General features: G+C 42.8%; 2 protein-coding genes across 2 annotated transcripts; both read right to left on the bottom strand.

Annotated features, from left to right (window-relative positions):
• Positions 1–317: 317 nt before the first annotated feature.
• On the bottom strand, positions 318–4,338 carry LOC142748554 (uncharacterized). The gene is made up of 2 exons (XM_075855621.1): positions 4,065–4,338; positions 318–2,140 (listed from the first exon to the last, which is right to left on the bottom strand). Exons 1-2 carry the CDS (start codon positions 4,336–4,338, stop codon positions 318–320), a joined length of 2,097 nt encoding a protein of 698 aa, XP_075711736.1.
• An 8,135-nt stretch (positions 4,339–12,473) lies between these two features.
• On the bottom strand, positions 12,474–17,425 carry LOC142748553 (uncharacterized). Its single transcript, XM_075855620.1, has 2 exons — positions 17,082–17,425; positions 12,474–14,458 (listed from the first exon to the last, which is right to left on the bottom strand). The coding sequence occupies exons 1-2, from the start codon at positions 17,353–17,355 to the stop codon at positions 12,474–12,476; spliced, it is 2,259 nt and encodes a 752-aa protein (XP_075711735.1). The 5' UTR covers positions 17,356–17,425.
• Between the last annotated feature and the right edge of the window lie 2,234 nt (positions 17,426–19,659).

The raw sequence follows: 19,659 nt of genomic DNA, 5'->3' as shown, positions 1-19,659 counted from the left end.
CGATATGTGTGGGTCACACACCTATTAGACATCCACAGGATATGCCATAAACGTCTGTGGTTGGAGAACTCCTTTATTGTAATAGAGCATATAACATTATCAACAATACAATAACTAAACTTCTAAAAAAGTGACCTAAAGTAATGACATTACGGCAGTGATGTTATAATATTTATTAGAGCTATAAATATAAGGTGGTAATGTACAGCTCCTTCTAGTCATGTAGACCAGTTAGAAGTCGTGAGTCCAGCAGTCCCGTCCTGTTTTTATTTTCTGGACGGCCATTTGGAAAACAGTTTGACCACCCAGTCAGTGATCTACACGATGTTGGTGGGATGATAGTTTTCAGACCACGCAGGACATACAAAGCTGAAGTCTTCAAACAGCTTCTGAGACTTTATGCTGTACGGCTCTTCCTTGTAGCGCAGAGTGGAAGTAACGTTTAGGTACTCAGGAACTGACACGAGTATCTGAGGGGGAACTGCTGTCCGGTTTTCCACATCATTCCAGTTCACAGCTAAGAAAAATTTATGTTTTCTGATGTTTCCTTTGACTCCCAGCCGTCTGTGTTTGTTTTTGTTTAGAAGCCCTTTTAAGATCTGCACTGTCTCAGGGGTTAGGAACTCTGGGTAGGAAGGCGTTTTGGTGGTGACAGCATAATTAATCAATTCCTTTGTTGTGCCGTAGAAAGGGTGCCTACCCGAGGACATTTTGTATAAAGTCACTCCCAGAGCAAAGAAGTCAACCTCTCGTCCATGTTCCAGGCACTTGACCATTTCTGGGGCAGCGTATCCTGGTGTTCCTCTGAAACGCTCTGCGTTGCGCTCATACGCATTCATGATAGAAATACCAAAATCGGCTAATTTGATGTGGCCCTCTCTGGTCAGTAGGAGGTTTTTGGGCTTCAGGTCGCGGTGTATGATGCCTTTTTTATGCAGGAACTGCAGACCGCAAACCACTTCTGCTGTTATGAATCTTGACGTGGGGAAATCCAGGCGAAGGTTCATTTCAATAAAATCATTTAGGTCCCCCCTGGTGGCCAGTTCCATCACATAATAGACGTAGCTCTCAGTCTGGAAGGCAGCAAGGCCATGAACTAGGTAGTGGTTCTCGTGTGATAGATGGAGAATCTCACGTTCTGCCAGGTTGTAGCCATACTCTGTGTGTATCTTCTTGTTGACCACTTTAATGGCAACATGTTCTTTCCGGATGACATCTGTTGCCACCAAAACTTTTCCGAAACCCCCTTTTGCTAATAGAGTGTGGAAAGTAAAGGTTTTCAGAGATAGGGCTACAGTGGCAGTCTTCTTCTTATAGATAGATGTGGCCACCGGCTCTTCCAGACAGGCATTGTCACTTTCTTCTTCACGACAACTGCTGCAACTTTGTGATGTCTTTGGTGTCACGCTGCCTTTCCTGTCCTCTGTCTCCTCTCCAGCATGTTTCTCACTATCCTGACCACTATAATACTGTATGTATAGGGTCTCATGGATGTGAATTTGGTCTTCGATCTCATGATAATGTTGGAGAATTTGTTGTTCCACATAGCTGGTTGTCAGCTTGTCTTTGGCCTGTCCATCGGCCTTCAGGCTCTTAGCTCCAGCAAGTTTCTCACTATCCAGACCACTATAATACTGTATGTATAGGGTCTCATGGATGTGGATTTGGTCTTCGATCTCATGGTAATGTTGGAGAATCTGGTGTTCTACATAGCTGGTTGTTAGCTTGTCTTTGGCCTGTCCATCGATCTTCAGGCTCTTATCTCCAGCATGTTTCTCACCATCCTGATCACTATAATACTGTATGTATAGGGTCTCAATTATGTGGATTTGGTCTTCGATCTCACAGTAATGTTGGAGAATGAGCCGTTCCACATAATAGCTTGTCAGCTTGTCTTTCTCCTGTCTATCTGCCTTCAGGCTCTTATCTCCAGCATGTTTCTCACTATCCTGACCACTATAATATTGTATGTATAGGGTCTCATGGATGTGGATTTGATCTTGGATCTGATGGTAATGTTGGAGAATTTGTTGTTCCACATAGCTGGTTGTGAGCTTATCTTTCTCCTGTCCATATGCCTTCAGGCTTTGATCATCTTTACAATCCTTAGGTTTTTCTTTAGGCTCAGATGTCACATTAACTTTGGAAAAATTAGAAAGAGATTTTAATTTTGTTATTATCATGGAAGAATTAATAATTTGTTGTCACATTATGAACATAAAACTTCAGTAATAAACAATGAAGTGAAAAACTTAATGGAGCTCATGTATAAACTGGGTCGGTGAAATGTTCTTAATGGAGCTCATGTATAAACTGGGTCGGTGAAATGTTCTTATTCAGTCTTTCAGAGAAAGTGATCTTCAGAAGACATTTATTATAAGGCTATGTTCAGATCTGCGTTGGAGCCTCAGTTGATAGAGTTGATGGTAAGAGTAGTGCTGGAAGCAGCGCTTTTTCTCCCGTCAAAACAATGGACACCACATCAGACCCCGATGGATGCCATTGTAAAGTCAATTGGGTACTTGTGGTATTAGTCGCACAAAGAATCTGGCACTGCGTTGTGGTTTCGGTTATAAGCTCAAACTTTAACGCAGTCGCTAACAGGGCCTAATTGATCATTATTATGTATGTAGTTATGTGGTGTGAGGTACAGCTAGGTCCAGAATTATTTGGACATTGACACAAGTTTTGCCATTTTGTACCAAAGCATATTAAATATACAGTTATATTATCAATATGGGTTTAAAGCACAGACACTCAGCTTTAGTTTGAGGGTATCAGCTCCTTAATATGTAGCTGCCTCTTTTTTAAGGGACCAAAGGTAATTGGACAATTATCTCAAGAGCTATTTAATGAGCTGCATGGGCTATTCCCCCATTAAGCCATCATCAATTAAGCAGGTAAAACTTCTGGAGTTGATTCCAGGTGTGTCAGTATCTAAGTCTACCATAAAGAGAAGACTTCATGAGAGCAAATACAGCGGGTCCACCACAAGGTGCAAACCATTAATCAGCCTCAAAAATAGAAAGACCAGATTAGACTTTACCAAACAACGTGTAAAGAAGCCGCCCAGTTCTGGAACAGCATGAAACTAAGATCAACCGGCACCATAATGATGGGAGGAAGAAAGTATGGAGAAGGCTTGGAACGGCTCATGATCCAAAGCACAGCACATCCTCTGTAAAACATGGTGGGGGCAGTGTGATGGCATAGGCATGCATGGCTGCTAAAGCACTCTAGATGGGACATCGCTCCACTGTACAGATGGACAATGACCCAAAATATACTGCGAAAGCAACCCAGGAGTTTTTTTTATGACAAAAAAGTGGAATATTCTGCAATGGCCAAGTCAATCACCAGATCTCAACCTGATCGAGCTGCATTTCACTTGCTTAAGAGAAAACTTAGACAGAAAGACCCACAAAGTAACAACTGAAGACCGCTGCAGTAAAGGCCTGGGAAACATCACAAAGGAGGAAACCGAGCGTTTGGTGATGTCCATGGTTTCCAGACTTCAGGCAGACATTTCCTGCAAAGGATTCTCTACGAAGTATTTAAAAAAAAACAAAACATTTTATTTATGGTAATGTTAATTTGTCCAATTACTTTTGAGCCCATGAAATGAGGAGGCTGTGTAGAAAAATGGTTGCAATTCCTAAACGTTTCACAGGATATTTTTGTTCAGCTCCTTGAATTAAACCTGAAAATCTACACTTCAATTGCATCTCAGTTGTTTCATTTCAAATCCAATGTGGTCGCAGCAGAGCCCAAATCATGAAGATTGTGTCACTGTCCAAATAATTCTGGACCTAACTGTATATTATACAGGAGCACAGTTTCTGGATGTTGAGTTCCTTTACACTTAGACTCTAGAGATATCCGTCCTGATTTATCAAAACTATCCAACAAAGAAAAATTCGGATTAAGGGGCGGCTTAAGAAATTAAATCTGGGCTCTTATTGGTTGCTATGGGTAATAAGAACAGTTTTTCTGTTAGACAGTTTTGATTGATGAGGCCTATTCTGTGTATTTATAATTATTATATAATCAACATAATTTCCTACCTTTGTCGTCCACTAGAACCATGTTACTGGGTTCTGGGAGTTCACCGGAACATTTATTTTCCTTCTTGGAGTTGTTCCTCCTCCGCATACATCCGGTAAGCCTTGCAAAGGCTTTCTGTAGGCGCGCTAAGAAGCGAGTTGTTCTGCTCCACTTAGTCTTACTCGCCTTCTCCTTTCTCTCTTCTCCTACATTCTTTTTGTCTCCCTCCTCTCCTCTACTCTCCTCTCCTCCTTCAATCTCTAGATGCTTCGTCTTCTTCTTCGCTTTCGGCATTTTTGAGCTCTCACGTGCGTCTCTCCTCGTCTGCAGTGTGTGAGTGCAAAGTACCAAACCTGTGCACCAGTGTATGAAGCCACCTGGCATTGTGATGTCACCAACTATGTCATAAGGTTGTACAGCCTGGCATCTGGCATTGTGATGTCACCAGCTATGTCAATAAGGTTCTACAGCCTGGCATCTGGCATTGTGATGTCACCAGCCATGTCATAAGGTTCTACAGCCTGGCATCTGACATTGGGATGTCACCAGCTATGAAATATGAATAAAGTCTTTTCAGCTTGCATCTCACATTGTGATGTCATATATTTTTCCATCTATCATGCTTTATTCAATATGGCGATTGTCCCATGGCAGCCTTAAGTCATGTGGCTGGGATAACCTGTCTGTAATTCACAGATGATATTATCAAAAAGTACAGTCATGGTAAAAATGTATATATATATGTTGAATATATGTACCTAAATATACACAGCATTTTAGGTATATAAACATAAAACAAAAATTAACATGTAACAAACAGCTTTCCATTGATCAATAGAAAAACATTTGGTTTGCGAAATGCAATGGACAAGAGGAGGCCAGTTATCTGGTGAACCTTGGATATGTTTTTCCTCAAATACGTTAGTAATACTGGAGTCTTATGTACCCTGGCCACGGGAATAATAGATTATAGTGGTTGTTTTTTGTGTATTTATATGTACAGTGAAGGAAATAAGTATTTGATCCCTAGCTGATTTTGTAAGTTTGCCCACTGTCAAAGACATAAACAGTCTAGAATTTTTGGCTTGGTTTATTTTACCAGTGAGAGATAGATTATATAAAAAAAAAACCAGAAAATCACATTGTCAAAATTATATATATTTATTTGCATTGTGCACAGGGAAATAAGTATTTGATCCCTTTGGCAAACAAGACTTAATACTTGGTGGCAAAACCCTTGTTGGCAAGCACAGCAGTCAGACGTTTTTAGTAGTTGATGATCATCTGTAAATCATTAAGATTTCGAGGCTGTCGCTTGGCAACTCGGATCTTCAGCTCCCTCCATAAGTTTTCGATGGGATTAAGGTCTGGAGACTGGCTAGGCCACTCCATGACCTTAATGTGCTTCTTTTTGAGCCACTCCTTTGTTGCCTTGGCTGTATGTTTCGGGTCATTGTCGTGCTGGAAGACCCAGCCACGAGCCATTTTTAATGTCCTGGTGGAGGGAAGCAGGTTGTCACTCAGGATTTGACGGTACATGGCTCCATCCATTCTCCCATTGATGCGGTGAAGTAGTCCTGTGCCCTTAGCAGAGAAACACCCCCAAAACATAATGTTTCCACCTCCATGCTTGACAGTGGGGACGGTGTTCTTTGGGTCATAGGCAGCATTTCTCTTCCTCCAAAAACGGCGAGTTGAGTTAATGCCAAAGAGCTCAATTTTAGTCTCATCTGACCACAGCACCTTCTCCCAATCACTCTCAGAATCATCCAGATGTTCATTTGCAAACTTCAGACGGGCCTGTACATGTGCCTTCTTGAGCATGGGGACCTTGCGGGCACTGCAGGATTTTAATCCATTACGGCGTAATGTGTTACCAATGGTTTTCTTGGTGACTGTGGTCCCAGCTGCCTTGAGATCATTAACAAGTTCCCCCCGTGTACTTTTCGGCTGAGCTCTCACCTTCCTCAGGATCAAGGATACCCCACGAGGTGAGATGTTGCATGGAGCCCCAGATCGATGTCGATTGACAGTCATTTTGTATGTCTTCCATTTTCTTACTATTGCACCAACAGTTGTCTCCTTCTCACGCAGCGCCTTACTTATGGTTTTGTAGCCTATTCCAGCCTTGTGCAGGTCTATGATCTTGTCCCTGACATCCTTAGAAAGCTCTTTGGTCTTTCCCATGTTGTAGAGGTTAGAGTCAGACTGATTAATTGAGTCTGTGGACAGGAGTCTTTTATACTGGTGACCATTTAAGACAGCTGTCTTTAATGCGGGCACCAAGTTGATTTGGAGCGTGTAACTGGTCTGGAGGAGGCTGAACTCTTAATGGTTGGTAGGGGATCAAATACTTATTACCTTCCAGCACTCTTATAAGTACAGGGAAGTCATGGACTCATTCTATGAGTGATATCCCTAGCCAGGCGTTGGTAATGCTTTGGCCTGGGATTCCGACGTGCCAGAGGAGCCCCTGACGTTATTGTTTATATATGGACAGCAGTGGCAGATTAAGTAGACCATAGGCCCTGGGCTGTTACCCAAACTTGGGCCGCGCCGTAACTATTGCTAACATTACCTTTTTGCACACGCATTAACAAATGGGTGTTACGATCCCCCTTTCACAGGGCTGTGTCCCTACATACTGACAGTATTACACTGTGCAGGGACACATCCTCCTGACAAGGGGAATGGTAACACCAATTTTTCTTTAAATCCTGGACTTCAGAAAGACTTTATGTGGAATACAAAGATTTCCTATAATAAACATGTCAGGAGAGGGGACAGATTCTCTACAAATCCAGTGACTCACAGGTGACAAAGTTTTAGATGCTAGTAGTTTTTTTTCCTCTTTTCTTCTCCATCCGATCCAGCGCTCATGACGACTTCTCCCGGCCATGACCCATTTCTGCAGCCCCTAAATATAATATCACCATGCACTGCGCCCCTGACTATAATTGTGTCACACACTGTAAAGTAAAGCACCACATACACAGTGCCCCCTGTAGATAGCGCCAACCACCCATGTAGATAGCACCACACACCCCCCTGTAGATACCACCACACACACACACACACACACACACACACACACACACACACAAAACACACATGTAGATAGCGCCTCACATACACCCCCATGTAGATAGCGCCACACACCCCCCCTGTACAAAGTGCCCCACTCACACACACACACACACACACACACACACACACACAAACCTGTAGATAGCGCCAGCCACACACACACACACACACACACACACACACACACACACACACACCTGTGGGTAGCACTACTAACACACCCCCCTGTAGATTTCGACCCACACACACACAAACCTGTAGATAGCGACACACACACACAACCCCCCTATAGATAGCATCACACAGCCCCTATAGATAGAGCCACACAGCACTCCTTTCCTGAGGGCATGTTCAGACGTGGCAGAATTCTGCAGACACTGTCCGCAACAATGCCGCATATAATCCGCGTTGCAGATTCCGTAGCGGATTTGGCTAAAATGTAAAAGTAAAATGCTGCGGATTTATCGTTGCGGATTCAGGTGCAGATCACATCCTGCTCTATTTCAAACATTCCATCTCAGTCTGGCTATAGACCTCGAAACACATAGGTCCAGCCAAAATGATGAAATATCCTGTTTGCGAAAGCAATCCGCAACGCAACACACATAACATCTGCGGATTTCATTGCGTAAAACAATCAACCAAAATCTACATGCCAAGTAGCACTCCTGCCATTCTGGGCCCTGCGGTTTATCCAAGCAACAGTTTATGACCACATATGGGGTATTGCCGTACTTGGGAGAAATTGCTTTGCAATTGTTGGGGTGCTTTTTCTCCTTTATTCCTTGTGAAAATGAAAACAATTCAACATTTTAGTGGAAAGAATGTAGATTTTAATTTTCACTGCATAATCCCAATAATTCAGGAAAAAAACTGTGAGGTCAAAATGCTCACTATACCGCTAGATAAATTCCACGAGGGGTATAGTTTCCCAAATGGGGTCACTTTTGCCGGGTTTGCATTATTTTGGCCCCTCAGTGGCTTTGCAAATGTGACATGGGGCCGCAAACCATTCCAGCAAAACTTGAGCTCCAAAAGTCAAATGGCGCTCCGTCCTTTCTAACTTCCGCCATGTGTCCAAACAGCAGTTTATTACCACATATGGGATATTGCTGTGCTCAGAAGAGTTTGCTTCACAAATATTGGGGTGTTTTTTCTCCTTTATCTGTATTAAAAATGAAAAAATCTGAGCTAAAACTACATTTTATTAGAAAAAATTTAGATTTTCAATTTCATGGCATAATTCCCATAAATTCAGCAAAAACCGTGCAGGGTCAAAATGCTAACTATACCCCTAGAAAAATTGTGAGTTGCGTTTCTCTGGTAAAACCTTCTGTGTTACAGAAAAAACTGTATTACAAATAAATTTCGTTAAAAAAAAATTTAAATTTGTAAATTTCACCTCTACTTTGCTTTATTTCCTGTGAAATGCCTAAAGGGTTAAAATAATTTCTGAATGCTGTTTTGAATACTTTGAGGTATGCAGTTTTTAAAATGTGGTGTCTTATAGGGGGTTTCTAATATATAAGGCTCTCAAAGCCACTTCAGAACTGAACTGGTTCCTGAAAAAATGGCCTTTTGAAATTTTCTTGAAAATGCGAGAAATTGCAGCTAAAGTTGTAAGCCTTGTAACGTCCTAGAAAAATAAAAGGATGTTCAAAAAACGATGCAAACATAAAGTAGCCATTTAGGAAATGTTAACTAGTAAATATTTTGTGTGGTGTTAAGATCTGTTTTACAAGCAGATACATTACAATTTAAAAAAATGCAGATTTTTGCAAATTTTCTCTAAATTTTGGTGTTTTTTACAAATAAATATTGAATTTAACGACTATATTTTTTTCAGTATCATAAAGTACAACATTTCACGAGAAAACATTCTCAGAATCGCTTGGATAGGCAAAAGCATTCTGGAGTTATTACCACATAAAGTGACACGTGTCAGATTTGCAAAAATCGGCTGTGTCCACAAGGCCAAAACAGGCTTAGACACTAAGGCCTTATTCACACGACAGTGAAAAAAAATGTCCATTTAAAACTGATCAACTGTCAGTTTTTCATGGCCATTTTGCATCAGTTTGTCTCTAAATTTTCATCCATTTCAAGTCCATCTGTCCGTTTTTAATGGCCGTTTGACATCCATTTTGCATCAGTTTTTCATGGGCGTTAAAAAAACTGATGAATTTCATTGGTCAGGCTTTTTTTGTCCCAACCCCCTGAAAACAACCAAAGGAAGGTCACATGTTCACCTAGACACTATTTACAGCCTCCCTGTAGATGATGCCACACGCCCCCTGTATATGATGCCACACGCCCCCTGTATATGATGCCACACGCCCCCTGTATATGATGCCACACGCCCCGTGTAGATGATGCCACACGCCTCCCTGTAGATGATGCCACACGCCTCCCTGTAGATGATGCCACACGCCTCCCTGTAGATTAAGCCACACGCCTCCCTGTAGATGATGCCAAACGCCTCCCTGTAGATGATGCCACACGCCTCCCTGTAGATGATGCCACACGCCTCCCTGTAGATGCCACACGCCTCCCTGTAGATGATGCCACACGCCTCTCTGTAGATGATGCCACACGCCTCCCTGTATATGCCACACACCTCCCTGTAGATGATGACACACGCCTCCCTGTAGATCGTGCCACACCAGCCTCCCTGTAGATCGTGCCACACCAGCCTCCCTGTAGATCGTGCCACACCAGCCTCCCTGTAGATCGTGCCACACCAGCCTCCCTGTAGATCGTGCCACACCAGCCTCCCTGTTGATGCCACACCAGCCTCCTTGTAGATGCCACACCAGCCTCCCTGTAGATGCCACACCAGCCTCCCTGTAGATGCCACACCAGCCTGCCTATAGATCATGCAACATACTCACGAGAGCAGCGCCGTCTCTCCTCTTCTTCACTTGTGGTCACTCTTCTGCACGGGATCTGGCAAGGCAGCGCGACGGGGCGATGACGTCATCGAGGCGCCTTCAAACCCGAGTGACCACAGATGAGTGACCACACCTGAAGAAGCGCCGCAAACGTGAGTATGCCAACGATAGCCAGCAAGGGAACTAGTAGTTCCCTTGCCAATCCCCATGTAACAGATCAGTTTTTAACGGTTGTTACATGTATTGACAGCCGTTAAAAACGGATCCATTGACTTCTATGGGGGCCGTCAGGCCGTTAAAACGGCCAAAAATAGGACATGTCCTATTTTTTGACGGCCATTATTCACGGGCCGTTAAAAAAACGGCCGTGTGAATGCACCCATAGAATATCATTGCTCTGAAAACGGCCATGTGAAAGCCGTTAAAAGGACGGCCATCACATGGCCGTTTTTCACTGTCGTGTGAAAGAGGCCTAAGGCCTCATTCACACGACAGTGAAAAAAAATGTCCATTAAAAACTGATCAACTGTCAGTTTTTCATGGCTATTTTGCATCCGTTTATCTCCAAATTTTCATCCATTTCCAGTCCATCTGTCCGTTTTTAATGGCCGTTTTACATCCATTATGCATCAGTTTTTCATGGCCGTTAAAAAAACGGATGAATTTCATTGGTCAGGCTTTTTTTGTCCCAGCCCCCTGAAAACACCCAAAGGAAGGTCACATGTTCACCTAGACACTATTTACAGCCTCCCTGTATATGATGCCACACCAGCCTCCCTGTAGATGATGCCACACCAGCCTCCCTGTATATGATGCCACACACCTCCCTGTATATGATGACACACGATTCCCTGTAGATGATGCCACACCAGCCTCCCTGTAGATGATGCCACACCAGCCTCCCTGTATATGATGCCACACACCTCCCTGTATATGATGACACACGATTCCTTGTAGATGATGCCACACCAGCCTCCCTGTAGATGATGCCACACCACCCTCCCTTTAGATGCCACACCAGCCTCCCTGTAGATCGTGTCACACCAGCCTCCCTGTAGATGCCACACTGCCTCCCTGTAGATGCCTCACCAGCCTCCCTGTACATCGTGCCACACCAGCCTCCCTGTAGATGCCATACCAGCCTCCCTGTAGATGATGCCACATACTCACGGGTGCAGCGCCGTCTCTTGTCTTCTTCAGGAGTGGTCACTTGTCTGCACGGGATCTGGCAAGGCAGCGCGACGGGGCGATGACATCATCGAGGCGCCTTCAAACCCGTGAAGACGAGTGACCACACCTGCAGAAGCGCTGCAACAGTGAGTATGCCAACGATAGCCAGCAAGGGAACTAGTAGTTCCCTTGCCAATCCCCATGTAACAGATCCGTTTTTAACGGTTGTTACATGTATTGACAGCCGTTAAAAACTGATCCATTGAATTCTATGGGCGCTGTCAGGTCGTTAAAATGACCCAAAAATAGGACATGTCCTATTTTTTGACGGCCATTATTCACCGGCCGTTAAAAAAACGGCCGTGTGAATGCACCCATTCAATATCATTGCTCTGAAATCGGCCATGTTTTAAAAGGACGGCCATCACACGGCCGTTTTTCACTGTTGTGTGAATAAGGGCTAAGGGGTTAAATAGATCTTTGCTTAAAAAAACAAGCTTTGCTTCAGCTATTTCACACATCATAATTATAAAGTATTTAGGACACGTACAGAAAGGGAGGACTTGTGGATTCCACACCGAGATTTTGCAACAAATTTTCCAAAACCTCATTCACTTGTGGCAGAAAAAAATATCCGCAGCATGACCTGTATGCCATAGATCTGATGGATTTCTGCAGTGGACATGCCGCCTGAAAAACTGCACCACAATTTGGTGCAGTTTTTCGGGCAGAATTCCCTGCGACTTCCAGGACAGATACGCTGTGTACTTTTACGCAGCGTTTCTGTCCTGTGTGTTCGTATCCGGTAGGGGTTTTCCCATCGTAGATATTTATCACATATCCTTTCCCATAGAAATGGCTGACAGGTTGGTCTCCCACCTCTGGGCCACATCCAGGTAGAATTTGAATCTGGAGGTGGACTCGCATATGTTCTGTTCTCTTCATTCAAGTCTATGGGAGCTATACAACAGCTGAGCTGAGCTTCTAATATACTGGAGTGGAGAGAGAAACATGCACATGTGTATATAACAGTATATAACAGTTATAACAGTATATAACAATAACAACAATACAATAACTCAAGTTCTAAAAAAGTGACCTAAAGTAATGACATTACGGCAGTGATGTTATAATATTTATTAGAGCTATAAATATAAGGTGGTAATGTACAGCTCCTTCTAGTCATGTAGACCAGTTAGAAGTCGTGAGTCCAGCAGTCCCGTCCTGTTTTTATTTTCTGGATGGCCATTTGGAAAACAGTTTGACCACCCAGTCAGTGATCTACACGATGTTGGTGGGATGATAGTTTTCAGACCACGCAGGACATACAAAGCTGAAGTCTTCAAACAGCTTCTGAGACTTTATGCTGTACGGCTCTTCCTTGTAGCGCAGAGTGGAAGTAACGTTTAGGTACTCAGGAACTGACACGAGTATCTGAGGGGGAACTGCTGTCCGGTTTTCCACATCATTCCAGTTCACAGCTGAGAAAAATTTATGTTTTCTGATGTTTCCTTTGACTCCCAGCCGTCTGTGGTTGTTTTTGTTTAGAAGCCCTTTTAAGATCTGCACTGTCTCAGGGGTTAGGAACTCTGGGTAGGAAGGCGTTTTGGTGGTGACAGCATAATTAATCAATTCCTTTGTTGTGCCGTAGAAAGGGTGCCTACCCGAGGACATTTTGTACAAAGTCACTCCCAGAGCAAAGAAGTCAACCTCTCGTCCATGTTCCAGGCACTTGACCATTTCTGGGGCAGCGTATCCTGGTGTTCCCCTGAAACGCTCTGCAGTGCGCTCATACGCATTCATGATAGAAATACCAAAATCGGCTAATTTGATGTGGCCCTCTCTGGTCAGTAGGATGTTTTTGGGCTTCAGGTCGCGGTGTATGATGCCTTTTTTATGCAGGAACTGCAGACTGCAAACCACTTCTGCTGTTATGAATCTTGACGTGGAAAAATCCAGACGAAGGTTCATCTCAATAAAATCATTTAGGTCCCCCCTGGTGGCCAGTTCCATCACATAATAGACGTAGCTCTCAGTCTGGAAGGCAGCAAGGCCATGAACTAGGTAGTGGTTCTCGTGTGATAGATGGAGAATCTCACGTTCTGCCAGGTTGTACCCATACTCTGTGTGTATCTTCTTGTTGACCACTTTAATGGCAACATGTTCTTTCCGGATGACATCTGTTGCCACCAAAACTTTTCCGAAACCCCCTTTTGCTAATAGAGTGTGGAAAGTAAAGGTTTTCAGAGATAGGGCTACTGTGGCAGTCTTCTTCTTATAGATAGATGTGGCCACCGGCTCTTCCAGACAGGCATTGTCACTTTTTTCTTCACGACAACTGCTGCAACTTTGTGATGTCTTTGGTGTCACACTGCCTTTCCTGTCCTCTGTCTCCTCTCCAGCATGTTTCTCACTATCCTGACCACTATAATACTGTATGTATAGGGTCTCAAGGATATGGATTTGGTCTTCGATCTCATGGTAATGTTGGAGAATTTGTTGTTCCACATAGCTGATTGTCAGCTTGTCTTTGGCCTGTCCATCGGCCTTCAGGCTCTTATCTCCAGCAAGTTTCTCACTATCCAGACCACTATAATACTGTATGTATAGGGTCTCATGGATGTGGATTTGGTCTTCGATCTCATGATAATGTTGGAGAATTTGTTGTTCCACATAGCTGGTTGTCAGCTTGTCTTTGGCCTGTCCATCGGCCTTCAGGCTCTTAGCTCCAGCAAGTTTCTCACTATCCAGACCACTATAATACTGTATGTATAGGGTCTCATGGATGTGGATTTGGTCTTCGATCTCATGGTAATGTTGGAGAATCTGGTGTTCTACATAGCTGGTTGTTAGCTTGTCTTTGGCCTGTCCATCGATCTTCAGGCTCTTATCTCCAGCATGTTTCTCACCATCCTGATCACTATAATACTGTATGTATAGGGTCTCAATTATGTGGATTTGGTCTTCGATCTCACAGTAATGTTGGAGAATGAGCCGTTCCACATAATAGCTTGTCAGCTTGTCTTTCTCCTGTCTATCTGCCTTCAGGCTCTTATCTCCAGCATGTTTCTCACTATCCTGACCACTATAATATTGTATGTATAGGGTCTCATGGATGTGGATTTGATCTTGGATCTGATGGTAATGTTGGAGAATTTGTTGTTCCACATAGCTGGTTGTCAGCTTATCTTTCTCCTGTCCATATGCCTTCAGGCTTTGATCATCTTTACCCTTAGGTTTTTCTTTAGGATCAGATGTCACATTAACTTTGGAAAAATTAGAAAGAGATTTTAATTTTGTTATTATCATGGAAGAATTAATAATTTGTTGTCACATTATGAACATAAAACTTCAGTAATAAACAATGAAGTGAAAAACTTAATGGAGCTCATGTATAAACTGGGTCGGTGAAATGTTCTTAATGGAGCTCATGTATAAACTGGGTCGGTGAAATGTTCTTATTCAGTCTTTCAGAGAAATTGATGTTCAGAAGACATTTATTATAAGGCTATGTTCAGATCTGCGTTGGAGCCTCAGTTGATAGAGTTAATGGTAAGAGTAGTGCTGGAAGCAGCGCTTTTTCTCCCGTCAAAACAATGGACACCACATCAGACCCCGATGGATGCCATTGTAAAGTCAATTGGGTACTTGTGGTATTAGTCGCACAAAGAATCTGGCACTGCGTTGTGGTTTCGGTTATAAGCTCAAACTTTAACGCAGTCGCTAACAGGGCCTAATTGATTATTATTTCTGATATCTTTTTTTTCATTGATCGCTTTTGTCTCATTTTCTCCTATTTGGCGTTTGGGAATATTATAGTGTTCTTACCTGCCATTCATTACTATTACTTTAATATCATAGGATAATACCATGCTTAGCATGTGGTGGATTTAGTGGGGACTCCAGTGGGATCTTTTCTGCTGCCAATAGGCCTCATTTATGAAATCTGTCTTATCGTAAAACTGACCTTATTGCTCATAGCAACCAATCACAGTGCAGCTTTTATTACAACTGCTTTGGAAAAATTAAATCTGCATCTTGATTGGTTGACCTAATCTCCATGATGCTTAAATCATCCCCCCGGAGGGTTTATCTATGTCTAATAGTTAGGTATAATACATATGACAATAGTTAATATTACTGGAAAGTCGCAGCAATGTGTAATATTATGTAACACGATAAATAGAAATTTTTACTTCATATAGCAGATAGCTAAAGAGATATTCCCATCTTAGGCTTTTATGGCACATCCACAGGATATGCCCATAAGTGCTTGATAGGTACAGTTTACACCTCTAGGTCCCTCACCTATTGAGAGAAAGGGGTCAAGTTACCCTAGTACATCATTTCCCATTAAAATTCGGCAACAAGGGAATACCAGACCCCTGTTATCCCCAAAGGCGAAGGTTCCCGTAGATATGCCATAAATGCCTAAGATGGGAATACCTCTTTAAATTTTATTAGACGAGAATGGTGTCAGGAAAACTGGATCTAAGGGAGCGTGTGGCGTTGATCTGTCAAGTAGAAGGCACTGTTGTATTTGTTACCTATAATATATACATTATTATGTATGTAGTTATGTGGTGTGAGGTACCGTTAGGTCCAGAATTATTTGGACAGTGACACAAGTTTTGCCATTTTGTACCAAAGCATATTAAATATACAGTTATATTATCAATATGGGTTTAAAGCACAGACACTCAGCTTTAGTTTGAGGGTATCAGCTCCTTAATATGTAGCTGCCTCTTTTTTAAGGGACCAAAGGTAATTGGACAATTATCTCAAGAGCTATTTAATGAGCTGCATGGGCTATTCCCCCATTAAGCCATCATCAATTAGGCAGGTAAAACTTCTGGAGTTGATTCCAGGTTTGTCAGTATCTAAGTCTACCATAAAGAGAAGACTTCATGAGAGCAAATACAGCGGGTCCACCACAAGGTGCAAACCATTAATCAGCCTCAAAAATAGAAAGACCAGATTAGACTTTACCAAACAACGTGTAAAGAAGCCGCCCAGTTCTGGAACAGCATGAAACTAAGATCAACCGGTACCAGAATGATGGGAGGAAGAAAGTAGGGAGAAGGCTTGGAACGGCTCATAATCCAAAGCACAGCCGATCCTCTGTAAAACATGGTGGGGGCAGTGTGATGGCATTGGCATGCATGGCTGGCTAAAGGCACTCTAGATGGGACATCGCTCCACTGTACAGATGGACAATGACACAAAATATACTGCGAAAGCAACCCAGGAGTTTTTTTTAAGACAAAGAAGTGGAATATTCTGCAATTGCCAAGTCAATCACCAGATCTCAACCTGATCGAGCTGCATTTCACTTGCTTAAGAGAAAACTTAGACAGAAAGACCCACAAAGTAACAACTGAAGACCGCTGCAGTAAAGGCCTGGGAAACATCACAAAGGAGGAAACCGAGCGTTTGGTGATGTCCATGGTTTCCAGACTTCAGGCAGACATTTCCTGCAAAGGATTCTCTACAAAGTATTTAAAAAAAAACAAAACATTTTATTTATGGTAATGTTAATTTGTCCAATTACTTTTGAGCCCATGAAATGAGGAGGCTGTGTAGAAAAATGGTTGCAATTCCTAAACGTTTCACAGGATATTTTTGTTCAGCTCCTTGAATTAAACCTGAAAGTCTACACTTCAATTGCATCTCAGTTGTTTCATTTCAAATCCAATGTGGTGGCAGCAGAGCCCAAATCATGAAGATTGTGTCACTGTCCAAATAATTCTGGACCTAACTGTATATTATATAGGAGCACTGTTTCTGGATGTTGAGTTCCTTTACACTTAGAATCTAGAGATATCCGTCCTGATTTATCAAAACTATCCAACAAAGAAAAATTCGGATATAATCGACATAATTTCCTACCTTTGTCGTCCACTAGAACCATGTTACTGGGTTCTGGGACTTCACCGGAACATTTATTTTCCTTCTTGGAGTTGTTCCTCCTCCGCATACATCCGGTAAGCCTGGCAAAGGCTTTCTGTAGGCGCGCTAAGAAGCGAGTTGTTCTGCTCCACTTAGTCTTACTCGCCTTCTCCTTTCTCTCTTCTCCTACATTCTTTTTGTCTCTCTCCTCTCCTCTACTCTCCTCTCCTCCTTCAATCTCTAGATGCTTCGTCTTCTTCTTCGCTTTCGGCATTTTTGAGCTCTCACGTGCGTCTCTCCTCGTCTGCAGTGTGTGAGTGCAAAGTACCAAACCTGTGCACCAGTGTATGAAGCCACCTGGCATTGTGATGTCACCATCTATGTCATAAGGTTCTACAGCCTGGCATCTGCCATTGTGATGTCACCAGCTATGTCATAAGGTTGTACAGCCTGGCATCTGGCATTGTGATGTCACCAGCTATGTCAATAAGGTTCTACAGCCTGGCATCTGGCATTGTGATGTCACCAGCCATGTCATAAGGTTCTACAGCCTGGCATCTGACATTGGGATGTCACCAGCTATGAAATATGAATAAAGTCTTTTCAGCTTGCATCTCACATTGTGATGTCACATATTTTTCCATCCATCATGCTTTATTCAATATGGCGATTGTCCCATGGCAGCCTTAAGTCATGTGGCTGGAATAACCTGTCTGTAATTCACAGATGATATTATCAAAAAGTACAGTCATGGTAAAAATGTATATATATATGTTGAATATATGTACCTAAATATACACACATTTTAGGTATATAAACATAAAACTAAAATTAACATGTAACAAACAGCTTTCCATTGATCAATAGAAAAACATTTGGTTTGCAAAATGCAATGGACAAGAGGAGGCCAGTTATCTGGTGAACCTTGGATATGTTTTTCCTCAAATACGTTAGTAATACTGGAGTCTTATGTACCCTGGCCACGGGAATAATAGATTATAGTGGTTGTTTTTTGTGTATTTATATGTACAGTGAAGGAAATAAGTATTTGATCCCTTGCTGATTTTGTAAGTTTGCCCACTGTCAAAGACATAAACAGTCTAGAATTTTTAGGCTTGGTTTATTTTACCAGTGAGAGATAGATTATACAAAAAGGAAACAGGTCATGGCTAGACCATACCCAAAAATCATACCCAAAAATGCAATATACATATAGCACGGTGCCATTTCTGGAGAAGATATATACCAAAAAAGAAAAGAAAAAAGATCCAGAAATATATCAAGGCACTCTCAGGTAAATATAATTTATATAATATCAATTTTATTTATTTAAACCTCCGAATATTTTCAGATACATTAATATAAACATACAAAAAGTTTTTAAAAAAAAGATCTCCTGGCCAAGAGATGAAGGATGACATATAATCTAAACCACCTTTACATATTAATTGAATCGCTCGTACAATACGTTTGTTCTCCCTAGGCATAGGGACATATAATAAATTTGGAACAATCGCTAGGTTGTGTTCACACTTGCGTTTTTGAACAGAATAGATTTTATATGCTCAAGGTGGCCACCATGCCTATTCATGACAAGTGGGAATATCTTTATCCTTATAATCTCCTATATAGTGGAATTCCAATCCTGGGAGAATAATCATCTCACGGCACATAAACTGTCTTGACGGCAGATCCTTATATTATTTAGCTCTTCCCTCCTATTGCATATATCATTGGATTTTGGGGATAATAAGTAATAGGCAGTCTATTTTAGTAGACGCAAGGTTTTAAGTATATCCCCCTCGATCCTCTTTATTCAAAAGGCAATCGGTTTTCCAAGATTTCGAAAAATAGCTTGTGTTTTTACCTCTAATGTTCCGGTGAGCCTCTGTAATACATATGCGGGAGCAATCTGTTAACAGGTGGGACGAAAAGGCCTTCCAACGGTAAATTCCAGGCTATATATTCATCTGTTTCTCAACCCACTTTGGGGCTCCACAGGGCCGCCATCAGGGGGGTATTAGGGGTAGTGGTGTGAGGGGCCCGGCCAAACCTAATTGAAAGGGGGGCCCGGCAACTGCCGCGACATTCTTTTGGTAGGAAAAAACGGGCCCCTGCAATGGGGCCCGTTTTTTTCACTAAAAGAATGTCGTGAGCTGCTGCTGCTGCGGGCCCCCTCCCCTCGTCATGGGGGGCTGTCAAACCGTCCGCCCGCGCGCGCGCACCCGATCGCGCGCCCAAGGAAACTCCCGAGCGCGCACCCACGAACGGCCGCACTGGAGACCGCCCGCGCGCGCACCCGCGATCGGCCGCGCGCGCACCCGCGAACGAAGCGCGCGCAGCCGCGGACACACATGGACAAAACTTACCTGGAGCCTGGCTGGAGGTGAAGGACTGGACGTCTGGACCGAAGACCTCGCCTGGAAGACATCGCCGGAAGAGGACTGGAGTGGGAGCAGCTCTTCTGACACAGTGAGTAAATTATCTCAAAGTGCTGATCATTTATGGCCCTGTTCACACAGTATTTTGCAAGCAAAAAAAAATCTGCCTCAAAATTCCTTAAAGAATTTTGAGGCAG

The sequence above is a fragment of the Rhinoderma darwinii genome, chromosome 3 (genome assembly GCF_050947455.1).
Source record: "Rhinoderma darwinii isolate aRhiDar2 chromosome 3, aRhiDar2.hap1, whole genome shotgun sequence".
Classification (NCBI taxonomy): Eukaryota; Metazoa; Chordata; class Amphibia; order Anura; family Rhinodermatidae; genus Rhinoderma; species Rhinoderma darwinii.
The sequence above is the reverse complement of the archived record's forward strand: the minus strand, read 5'-3'. Positions and strand labels throughout refer to the sequence as shown.